Genomic DNA, 10,981 nt, shown 5'->3' on the forward strand with positions numbered 1-10,981 from the left:
CTTTCCTTAGAAACAGTTTTCAAAACATAGATGAACATTTTTCATTCCTCATATCTCAATAAGAATGTATTGTAAATGTGTCTATAGTTTTATGCTGATCTATTGTAAAAAAAAAAAAAAAATTAAGTGAGTTCTGTGAGGAATGTTTTCAATTGATCACCATCTGCTTGCTGTAGTGCCCATGTGTCACTTTTTGGGGCAGCAGAAATCTTTTGAATTTATTGTAAAACAAGATTTAAAAGTTGTTAAAGCTACATTAGCAAAAAATGTCACTAAAAGTTCATGTGAAGCACAAGACTCTGTCAAATATGACAGTTTTAATGAGAATCTGAAGCAACATTTGAGTTTTTCAATAAGTAACACATGCAGAAAAGCATTCATTTTTAAGCCCCCATTTTTTGAGCAATGCTAATAAAAATGAAAAAAAAATCTCCAGTTATGAGAGAATTCAGAGAATGAAACACATAAAGGTCACAATGGAGGTCATAACCTGGAACATGAGAAATTCTCTACAATGTTACTGACTTATGCAGATGAAACCAACACAATGTTATTCACATGAATAGGATCAGAGATGCGTTTTTTTTTTTTTTTGGTCTTTTATTAAAGAGTTGTGATATTTGACTGGAATTCGATTGACCCTCGGGGTTAATCAAAAATACACAGCTGCCCTGTGGCTACAGGATTTACAAACACAAAAAGTAAAGTCCAGTCTACACAGTGAATCTAAAATATGTAAATGAGACTGAGGAAATACTTAAAAAAAGTTTAGCATTTAAATGGATTTCTTGAGTCCATCCTTTTTTCAAACTTCAGTGGACTGTACGAACTGTACTGTTGTGCTTGAGTTCAACAAACTGGATGCTTGTTATATCATCAACATTATTTGGAATAATTATTTTTGCTCAGGTAATGACTAAAACTTTGTGGTATTGGTGTATATACTCGGAAAGAAAAACATATAACTGATGGTATTTGGGTCAGTCCGCCATGTTTCAGATGGATTACTGTCAGTGGTCAGTCTATAAAGTTCCTGCAGCTATTTGATTCGTGAGTTCATTCAAAAGGCAAATTATCTCATAAGAAGAAGATAAAAAAAGAAAAAAAAAGTCTTTTTTTTTTTTACATTTTTGTGACAAAAAGTTATTTTAAAAAATCATAATAAGTGGCAGCTTTTATAAAAAGTTGTAAACGGAGTGCTTCCCTTTTCATATCAAAGTTTTCATCAAGTTTGCCGGAGGAGCAGACCCCCCGTCAGACCACAGACACGCCCTGTGAGGGGCAGGTAAGAGCTGCCACCACGTCGGGCCTCTCGATGCGGGCCAGCGCCGAGCTCAGCAGTCCCAGAGACGAGCCTTCTTTCTGGGCCCAGTCAGACAGCAGCGTGTGCGCCGGGGCCTCCCCGTGCCCGAAGGGGTCCAGCTGCTCCGACTCATAGCCCAGAGCCAAGCCCAGGTGCCTCCAACCCCGGCCTCCTCCCTCTTGTAAAAGGCGCTCCACCTCTTCCTTCCTGTGGGGGGGCAGGTTGATGTACAGCCGGTTGTCCAGTTTGCCGTTTGTTTTGGTACCTATGCAGATTGAAGCAAATTAAATTATTTTACGATCAGCTTTTAAAAATAAATTCTGTCTGCATTGTGTTCTTTCAAAATAAAAGCCATTTTGACTCTTTTTTTTTCATGTTTACAAATGATTTTATGAAATTGTTTAGTCCTCTTTCTACTGCAGAGTATTAGGGCCACCAAGACAAAAGAAAAAAATATATTACGAGATTAAAGCTGTAAATTTACAAGAAAAAAAACTATTTTCTGGTAAATTCACAAAATTAGGAGATTGAATTTGTAGTTAATCTGCAATTCACCAGGTGAACACCAGCAGACCGACTTATTCTACAATCCATGTGATCAAACTGTCGGATTTAAACAGGTAAATTAAATGTTTGGAAGCTCCTTTGATTGATTTATGGTTTATTAATGTTTTATTCATTGATTTTGCAGGATCTCTGCAGAGCCCGATGATGAAGTCATCGATATCCCTGCAGCTGTCCACTTCCAATCCTTCCTTCCTCCACAAAAGACAAAATCTTTGAGATGCTTCCATCTCAAGAGGCTGCAGTTTTCAGCATATTATTTTCAATGCTCTTATTGCTAATAATAATCTAATTTTGAGTCACCAAAAGGTTCAGAATTTCTTTGTTTTTCAAACCTGTCCAGAAAAAAGGGTCATAAAATTCTCTGCGTCTTTCATCTTAGAGCACTGCTCCAATTAACAGACAACAGACAGTTTTTCTGGTTAATTCATTACAATTTTCTTGTTAAATATGATTTTTTTTCTTTAAAATTTACGATTTTTTTTCTCGTAAATTTGCTTTTTTAAATTTAAAATTTACATTATTACAGTGTAATAAATTTGCAACTTTAAAACACTGAGATACAAAGTCATAAATCTAGCCTATGACTTTTAAAGTTGTAAATATACGACTTTGTTCTCATAATTTTAACATTTTTTTTCTTGTAAATTTAAACTTTAAAGTTGTAATTAAAAATATATATTTGTAAACTGGCCCTATAAGGCTCTGTCATGCCTTTCAATAATTAAACTATTTTTTATTATTACCAAGTTTTGCTCTTTGGTTAGGATTTATTGCAATTTTACTTATGCACAATTTTTTGCTGTTTGGAAACGCTTTAAATATCTCCTGAGGCTTCTGGAAGGTTCTATTATCAGTGAGTCAGACTCCATATTACCTTTACTGGGTTGGTTGTCCTGCAGGCTGCAGGAGTCCAGAAACACGCCGCTGTCGCTTTGGAGCTTTTCTCCTTCTGGAGACGTCCCCAACTCAGCTGCACGAGCCTTAGAGAGAGCCTGCTTCTGTTTGCAAGACCTCCAGCTAAGAAGAGCATGGAGAAGGAGTTCAGTCACTGCCACTGGTCTTTACCCAAAGTCAAACAAAAATGTTTACCATTTATAGGCAACGTAAAGAAGAAGGCCGAGCACCACAGCAGCCAGGACAGACACGTAGGCCAGAATATTGTTGCTGCCGCCCTCTTCCTCTGGGGTCAACGTTCCCAAAGTGGAGCTAGTCTCTTCCTCCTTTTCATCGTGTCGGCCTGGCCCGTCCTCACTGCCAGTGGGACGAGGCAGTATTTGTAACCTCCTGTCTATCAAGATGAAGACAACATGTTAAGAAAAAGCATAAATCTAGATTTGGTGAAAGCCTCAGTTTCATTCTCTTTTCTGCTGCACGCCGAGCATACTGTGGTTATCCTGTGGGGGTCAAAGGGTCATGGCATGCAGGATCTCACCGCATACAGATGACCTCACTCCTGGGGAGCAAATGTAGTCATTTGGGGGCAAGCACATTAGCTGCTCTCTTAGCCGTCGGCGACAGTTAACCTAAAAACCTGTCAAGCTGGTATCCATTCAACTACAACACTTAAAGGGATTTTTTTTTTCTTTTCCATCATGTTTCTCAGCACAAAGCGCTCAGAGTCGAGGTGTGGATCCAGGTGCTGGCCACATGTCCTCCTGCTCCACATCCTCTCTCCATTTAGCCCCATCTTTTATCTTTCTAAATCCTCCTCCTGCCATCAGACCTTTAAAGAATAAATCTGGCTCTCTTTTGCATTTTTCTCATAGTAAGTAAATCCACGGCGAGGTAAAAAGCTGCAAAGCTTTCAGCACCTTCTAGAATCCTCTATCTACTCTGTAACCCAAAGATTAAAACAAGTCAGACATTTTTAAAGTGTTAAACGAGAAGATCACATCTGAGAAACACATGTTGCTCCAAAGGGAGCAGCCTGTGTTTAGCTATGGAGATTTATGTGTCAACAAAAACTGACTAAAGCTCATAAACATTTTTTTTTAATTACAGTCTAGTGCAAATGTATAAAGTGCATTTGTATTATGGAGAAAGGAAGTCATTTTCATGGCGAGATTTTGCAGGTTGTCCTCCAGCATGGGGGAAGCCTTAACCTATCATTACATGGTGTGGGCTCGAGGCTTTGGTCTCTTTACTGCCCTCTCTGCCTCATTACAGGCCTTTTATTGTTTGGTGCCTTTTCCACGTCAGAAACTATATCTTATGGTGTTTTCTGTCACCAGAGTTCCCCCGTACCCAGTCTGACCTCATCTGTTGAGGGAACCCGACACACTAGTCTGACTGCAACTCAAGCGCTCTCAGTTAGCTGAGAGTTAGCAGCACTACGGCGCTGTGTAGCTAACGTGCTGTTTTCTGCCACCAGTTTCTCATGCCTCACTCAACTTTTCCAGTTTCTGCCTGCAGTCATCTCCTAAAATAATCCACTTTTGCTCCCTGAATTAGATTCACCTGTTTCCTAAAATATTTTGTTTAAAAATACATTTGTTGAAATCTCCTTCTTGAATTCAGCCATCAAACGCTATCATGACACAGACGACCTCGTCCATTTGAGCCTCGTTTCCATTGAGCGGTCCGGTACAGTCCAGTCCGGTCTGGTTTGGTATTATGAGCGTTTCCATTGTAAAATGGACCCATTAAACCAGGGGTGTCAAACTCAATCGCACAGTGGCCCAAAATCCAAAACACACTTTAGGTCGTGGGCTGAACAGGAAAAATATTTAGTGAACACATAAAAACTAAATTGTTAAAACTTTAAAACTTTAAAAATACATCTTTTTTAAACATAAATATGTGTAAAAACAGAATAAATCAATTTAAACCTTAAGTAACTTTCTGGCAAAACTGGTGATCGACAAGGCAGCTGTCGCACTGTATGATGGGATTTGTAGTTAACTGATGGTCACAGACACATTGTGCCTATTATCAGATCTGGCAATGCAAAGAATTGTGGGATATTGTTCTCTTTGCCTGTCTGAGCAGATTGGGGTATAGATGTCTGTTTTTGTAAATGTGTTTTGTTGTCTGGCTCTTTTACTCTGTTCAGTCCTCAGTTATTTTATGCTCTTGACTTTGACACGTGCATTAAAAAGTACCGACCTGGGTTGGGGCGGAGCTACTGTAGCCACCCGTTGATTGGCAAAAGGTCATGACCACATTAGAAAGCATCAATATGGCGCTCATTTAAGCTAATGTTTTCAATGTTTGTAAGTATTCTGTGGTTTCTTGGGTACTCTTTTGGTCACGAGTCTATATTGAAAACGCCTGCAAACAGAAGCAAGGCCTGGTCTGTGGTGGAACTGCAAACGTTACTCGCCATCCTTTGGTGACACTCACCCATGCAGATCGTGTCTTTGGAGGGATCACAGGACCGGATCTCCACCTGGCTGTTGGAGCAACGAGTGCAGGTCTTGCAAGGCTTCTCGGTCCAGTCCTCTTCTGAGAAGGTCCCTGGGCCGCATGTCTGGCAAACAGTGTCTCCCCGGATGCCACACTCCTGAACGACCCCCGTACCATTTCTGCACTTGGAGCAAGGGGCGCACAAGTTCTGCCTGCCCATATAATAGAAGCCATCGTCACAATCGCACACTGTGTTGAAACTGGCTGAGCAGGACATCAGAGTAGGGACTCCGAGTGGGCACTTGCTGCACGGAAGACAGCGACCCAAGCCTTCAGAGTCCGAAAATGTTCCTAGAAAGCAGATTACAAAATCAGCTTCAGTGTAGATTATTTCTCAATGAAAAAACAAAAAAATCTTTCAAAACTTACCCTTTGGACATGGGGAACATTTGGTATCCTCCTTGCCACACTCTACCTGGACTTCATAGCCAGCAGGACAGGAAGTGCAGCACTGTCCTGCTTCAGTGAACTTGAGAGTGGTGCAGGCATTCACAAGAGTGGCCTAAAGCAGATTATAAAATCAGATTAAACAAATAAAAACTCCACAAATTCTTAAATATTTTTATCATAAGTGTCTAGAAGTGTTTTACATACGTCGTTAAGAAAAAAAAACACTAAACCACCAATGACCCACCCATACAGGAAAAATGTGAATTCTTGTCTGTAATCTTCTTTTATTTTCCTCGCTTTTAAGTGCTGAGTTTTTTTATTTTTGTGCAAGTGTGTCTCAGAGCCATGACATTCCTAACAGCTTGTGCAATGAGTTTGTGTCTCGCAAAAAGTGGCTGGATTAAACCTGATGACTTTGGAACGCAGGAGTAAAACAAAACTAAAAAAAATGAGCAAACGAAGTGATCCGAACCAGCAGGCCAGAAGAAAGTCAAGAAGATCTCCATTCACTACAAAGCCAGTTATGGTGGCGTTTTTACTTTTTTGAGCTACAACAGTGACGGTGGGGGAGAAGGGAAAAGGCTTCCAGCCCCGGGCAAGAGTGTCAGTTAACCAAAGGTGCCCAGCATGAGCGTCTATTTGGCTGAGAGGGGGTCTTTGAAGTCCACAGGCCCCGCAGGTGTGTCTGTGAAGGTCAGTATTTCACTAACACCCATTCTCAAGGCGGTATTTAAAATATGTGTGCGTTTAAAGGAGACTGGCCTTCTGAGCCTGGGGCCTGACAAGAGCAAACAGATGTTTAACAACAAACCTCCTGCTAAGGTGAAAAGTAACAGTGGGACTGCTGACCGATGGCTAGATGGTCTCTGGTGTGGGACTTCATTAGTGTGAAACCCTAAACCCTAAAAACAGAAGTGCCGTAGAATCCGACGAGCCAGAAACAAAACAATAAACTGCTCCGTAACGATAATCTAACGCCGCTTTGAAGCCGGTCGATCCAAAACCAGCCGGCGTTCCTGCTCTGTTTACAGAGGAGATCCGAGCGGCAGACACGGAACCCAGATCAGAGGAATTTCGGCACCAGGGCGGCTGGCTGGGAAGCGTGAAGAGGCAGAGTGTGACCAAATCTGCACCATAAAAACTTCAGAAAAAACAGTAGGAGACTCTAGTGGAGCCTCTTTATTTGACAAATGAAACCTCTACTAACATTTACTAACCTTTTAACTCTCAAGATATACTTAAATAAATATTTGGTGATAGTGGCTCTGCTTACAGCTTGGAAGTCTGGCATGTTCCAGTGCACCTCTTACAGCTCAGGAGCAGGAACCGCTTCACCCACTGAGACCCTGAGTCAACTAAAACATGGAGCCTGAAAGTTTGATTGGCAACAAATTTCACTAAACGGCAGATTAACAAGCTGTACTCTGTGTGCTGGATGAAGCAGCCCTACACAAGGATGCAAATGTATTTTTGATGGCACCGTGCTTTAAAAAGCCTTAAATACACAAAAAATGCATAGAACGTCACATCATAAATGACCAGTGTTTCACAGGCATTTGGGGATGCTGGCGTTACGTCATCATAGCTGGAGAAAAGTCTCCTCCCGCTTTGTGCTATGCTTAGGACATGAAGTAAATTGTTCTCCTTAAAGGTTGGATACCTGCCTGCACCGAGAATTCAAATGTCCCACAATGGAAACAGGAAGGAGGAGGAACTCAAAATACAACATGCCAGAAACGGATTTAGCTTTCTTCTGTTAAAACCCACATGTAGACATCCACATGCATGGGGGGGGCATTGATCCCCCCCAAATGCAGTGACTGCCCCCCCAATCATGATGGCCTCCAACTAAATAAAAATGACATAAAATAAAATAATATGACTTTTTTTCTTAATACGCAAACAAAAAATGGACCAAAAAAATGAAAATAATGATTTATTGATTAAAAAAATATTGAGCAAAAAACACCCACAAGGATGGACAGATGGACAGACGGACAAAAAAAACCTCAACAAGGCAACAAAGCATTCAACATTTAAATGATAAGACATAGATATATTGAGTTTGAGAACTCTGCTTTAGAGGCTTGGAGGGGTTTGATACCCCAAACTCCCAGCACACCCAGCCTTAGCTCCCTGATACTTGGACTTCATAGTGGGGCTGGCTGAATCTAGATCTGTGATCAAGAGGTCACAGAGTTCAGATCATTTGGTTTTCTTAAATGTAAAGCAAAGGGAAGATTTTTACAACAGACCATCTGATTAATATGAGAGTTTTTCAAAAATGAGCTGAAATCAAATAAAAATATCCCAATTAAAGCAAATTGAACAATTTAAGGGAAAAAAACACTTTATGAGAGCTAAATTTAAAATGACTAAACTTTTTTGATTGTTCTTTATTTTTCTCCTAGTGTCATCTGCTGATATATTTTATGTATTTATAAAAGAACACCTAAACACAGTTATTTATTGCATGAGTTAATTCAGAGTCATGATGACAACACATCAGCAACAAAAGGAAAAAAAGTCCCATTCATTTCATATGAAAACATGAGCTTTTATTGTGAAGGGTAGTGAAGAGGCCCCAAAAGCCCTTTATGAGCTTTTAAGGTAGCTTAAATCGGCTAAAGCTAAATCCCAAAAACCAAAATAAGCTGGTTCTGAAGAGGCTACTTTATTAAAATGCTTTTTCTTCTCTCTCTTTCTTTAGAGTTGGGGAGTGGGGGGTTGTTTCTAAGACTTTAATCTCAGGAAGTTATTCTTTGTTAAACAAACTCACAGCTGGATTCATTTGCCACCAAGTTCATTTTGCTCCCAAATCTTGACTCAGATCTAAATTTTCCATCAACTTTGATGAAAGCTGAGAAAGTTCCCTAATGCCAGAGACTTTAACTGAACATAAATTAAATGTGACTTCATGATGGTTAACAGAATGTGACGTTCTGTGAACGAAGAGTTAAGTCTAGACTGCTCGTTTTGCTGCAGTGCTTTTGTTTTTTGGGCCTATCAGGGTCCGTTCTTATCTGAGGTTCTGATTCTGCAGAGAAGGGGATTGCAGTTGTTTTTTCCATTTAGGTAAGACGCTGCAATCTGGAGGGATTCCCCGGTGAGAGCAGACGGACCACCGAGGAGTTCTGCTCTTCAATGGGCCTCTCAGCTCCGCGGCTGCCGCAGTCACTCAGTCATCGCAGATCAAACACAGACCCCTCACTTTAGCCTCCTCGACGCTTTAAACTTTTTATCCTAAAGTGAAAGCATGTCAGTCCCAAGTTAATCTAATCTGTGTGAATATAAACACACAAGAGGAATGAAGTGACAATGTGACTGAACTCTCAGATCAACAAACAGTAGATGGAACTAAAAGCTTTGATCAGAACCCTTTCAGATTTAAACTCCACACATTTTAACAAAGTCTCATGAAATGATTCAGTTCAGGAAACTTACTCCCAGGTTGTAGATTAAAATGACTGCGGTTAGAGACTAAGCGCCCCCCCAGCACACAAGCACATGAGGGGTTCATGATAATTGCTTTGCTCCGGATATCCCAGCAGTAGTGCCAGCTCAGCCACAATTCACCAGGAATTGCCAGGAGCAACAAACGTGGTAAAACATGCAGAAAACTACAAGAAATATGCTCCTTAGAAAGATAAAAGATGCAATAAAGCTGATCATTTACTTAATATATTTAAATATTCTGACATCACCGGTGTAAAAACAAAGAAAAATGTTCATCTTTGAGGTACTATAAGCCCCTGATCCAACAGGGTGACTTTACAGTGAGGAGCAGGTCTGAACAGGAGAACATGCCCTGAAGGGATTTTTTTCTCTGGAGATTGAGTGTCAAATTAGCTTTTCTTTTCATCCTGATCCTGGGTTTATCATATGCGGTCAACACCAAAACTAAAGTTTGCTCAGAAAAGAGCTGAAAAAGTCTTGCTTGTTTCTTGGTTGTATTCTTATTTTAGCTGTTTGATTTTTAAAAAAGTGTCAAGATTGTTGGGAAAAATAGACATAACTACATTTAATGAACTGCAAATAGGGGGAAAAAAAGAGGTAGAAACGGCATCTGTGGGGTAAAATATGGCAAAATAGGGGTTTAATTAATTTTTTTTTGTTGTTAAAGAAAAAACAACAGAATGCATTTAAGTGAAATGCTTCCCCTCTCTCTTCCTATTGTTATTTTGGCAATACCAACCATCATAACAGCCATTATGAGAGCTGAAGTGTTTCCCTTTGGGGACAATGAGAGGCAGGAAGAGTTTTACCAAAGCCTCTTTAATATGAGAGACAAAAGAAAAGATCTGTTCACTCAACATGAGTCATGTGCAGGAAAAAGCTTTAATTAACCGTTACTCACTTCCAGCAGCAGAAGCGCGCAGACGGCGACTCGTTCCATAGCTGTAGACTCCTTGACTTTGAACAAACACTTGGAACAGAGACCCCACTCTTAGCCTCTACTAATGGCATAAAAAGTCAATGCAACCTAATTTTAAAAAAAGCCCAACTTCCAATCAAAAGTGCTGGTTCCGCATTTCCAAACGTGTCCATTTCTTGCGTTTTTACGCACGACGGAGCGGTTTCAATACGCGTAAAATCCGTGGATGCATGTCTGTCTCTCAGGGTATTCCTTTGTACAAATGAAGCTTAACAAAGTTTCTTCTGTTTCAGCTCACGGGATACACAGGCTCCAGCTTCCCCGCAGCTCTGCAGTAGCAGAGAAGGGCAGTCTCTCCTGCGCTTTTTCCCTCCTCCTCCTCCTCACAGGCAGGCGTTCTCTGACGGGCTCTGATTGGCTGCATCCCTGAAAAGCGGTGAAGCCTAAAAACTGTCTATTAATTCCAGAAACACGTGGGGTTTAAAGTCTTATTCTATTTGCAGCCTCCTGACAGTAATAATAGGATAATTAAATGAAGCTGAAGTTCACTAAATGCTGGGTAGGGAAACATTTGGAGAAAGAGGATGATCTTCATCACACAAGACTCAAATCTGTGGACAAACAAGTATTTAACACATACTTGTGTAATGAAATCTGCTCCATATTATCTCCTAATTAATCATAAAGAATGGAATCCTGGATCAGAGAAGTTAACACATTAAATCTGTTTCAAAAGCACATCAAAAGTTCTCTTGTTACATTGAGTTATGACGTGCATCTCCCCTTTGTATGATCTATGCAATTAGATCAGACAAAGTCATTAATGTTTGAGCAAGCTTTTCTCCTTTAAGATTTTGTATATGAGTGGAAATAAAGTAAAGTAACGAGTAATTAATTATTTTTTAAATTAGGGAATGAGTAAAATCCCAAATACAGTTTAT

The 10,981-nt window shown here is 40.2% G+C and overlaps 1 protein-coding gene across 1 annotated transcript; it reads right to left on the reverse strand.

Annotated features, from left to right (window-relative positions):
* Positions 1–302: 302 nt before the first annotated feature.
* nradd (neurotrophin receptor associated death domain) lies at positions 303–10,499 on the reverse strand. Its single transcript, XM_024268216.2, has 6 exons — positions 10,023–10,499; positions 5,645–5,777; positions 5,213–5,566; positions 2,960–3,158; positions 2,745–2,887; positions 303–1,568 (listed from the first exon to the last, which is right to left on the reverse strand). Exons 1-6 carry the CDS (start codon positions 10,059–10,061, stop codon positions 1,255–1,257), a joined length of 1,182 nt encoding a protein of 393 aa, XP_024123984.1. The 5' UTR covers positions 10,062–10,499; the 3' UTR covers positions 303–1,254.
* Positions 10,500–10,981: the final 482 nt, after the last annotated feature.

This window comes from Oryzias melastigma, linkage group LG16 (assembly GCF_002922805.2).
Source record: "Oryzias melastigma strain HK-1 linkage group LG16, ASM292280v2, whole genome shotgun sequence".
Taxonomy (NCBI): Eukaryota; Metazoa; Chordata; class Actinopteri; order Beloniformes; family Adrianichthyidae; genus Oryzias; species Oryzias melastigma.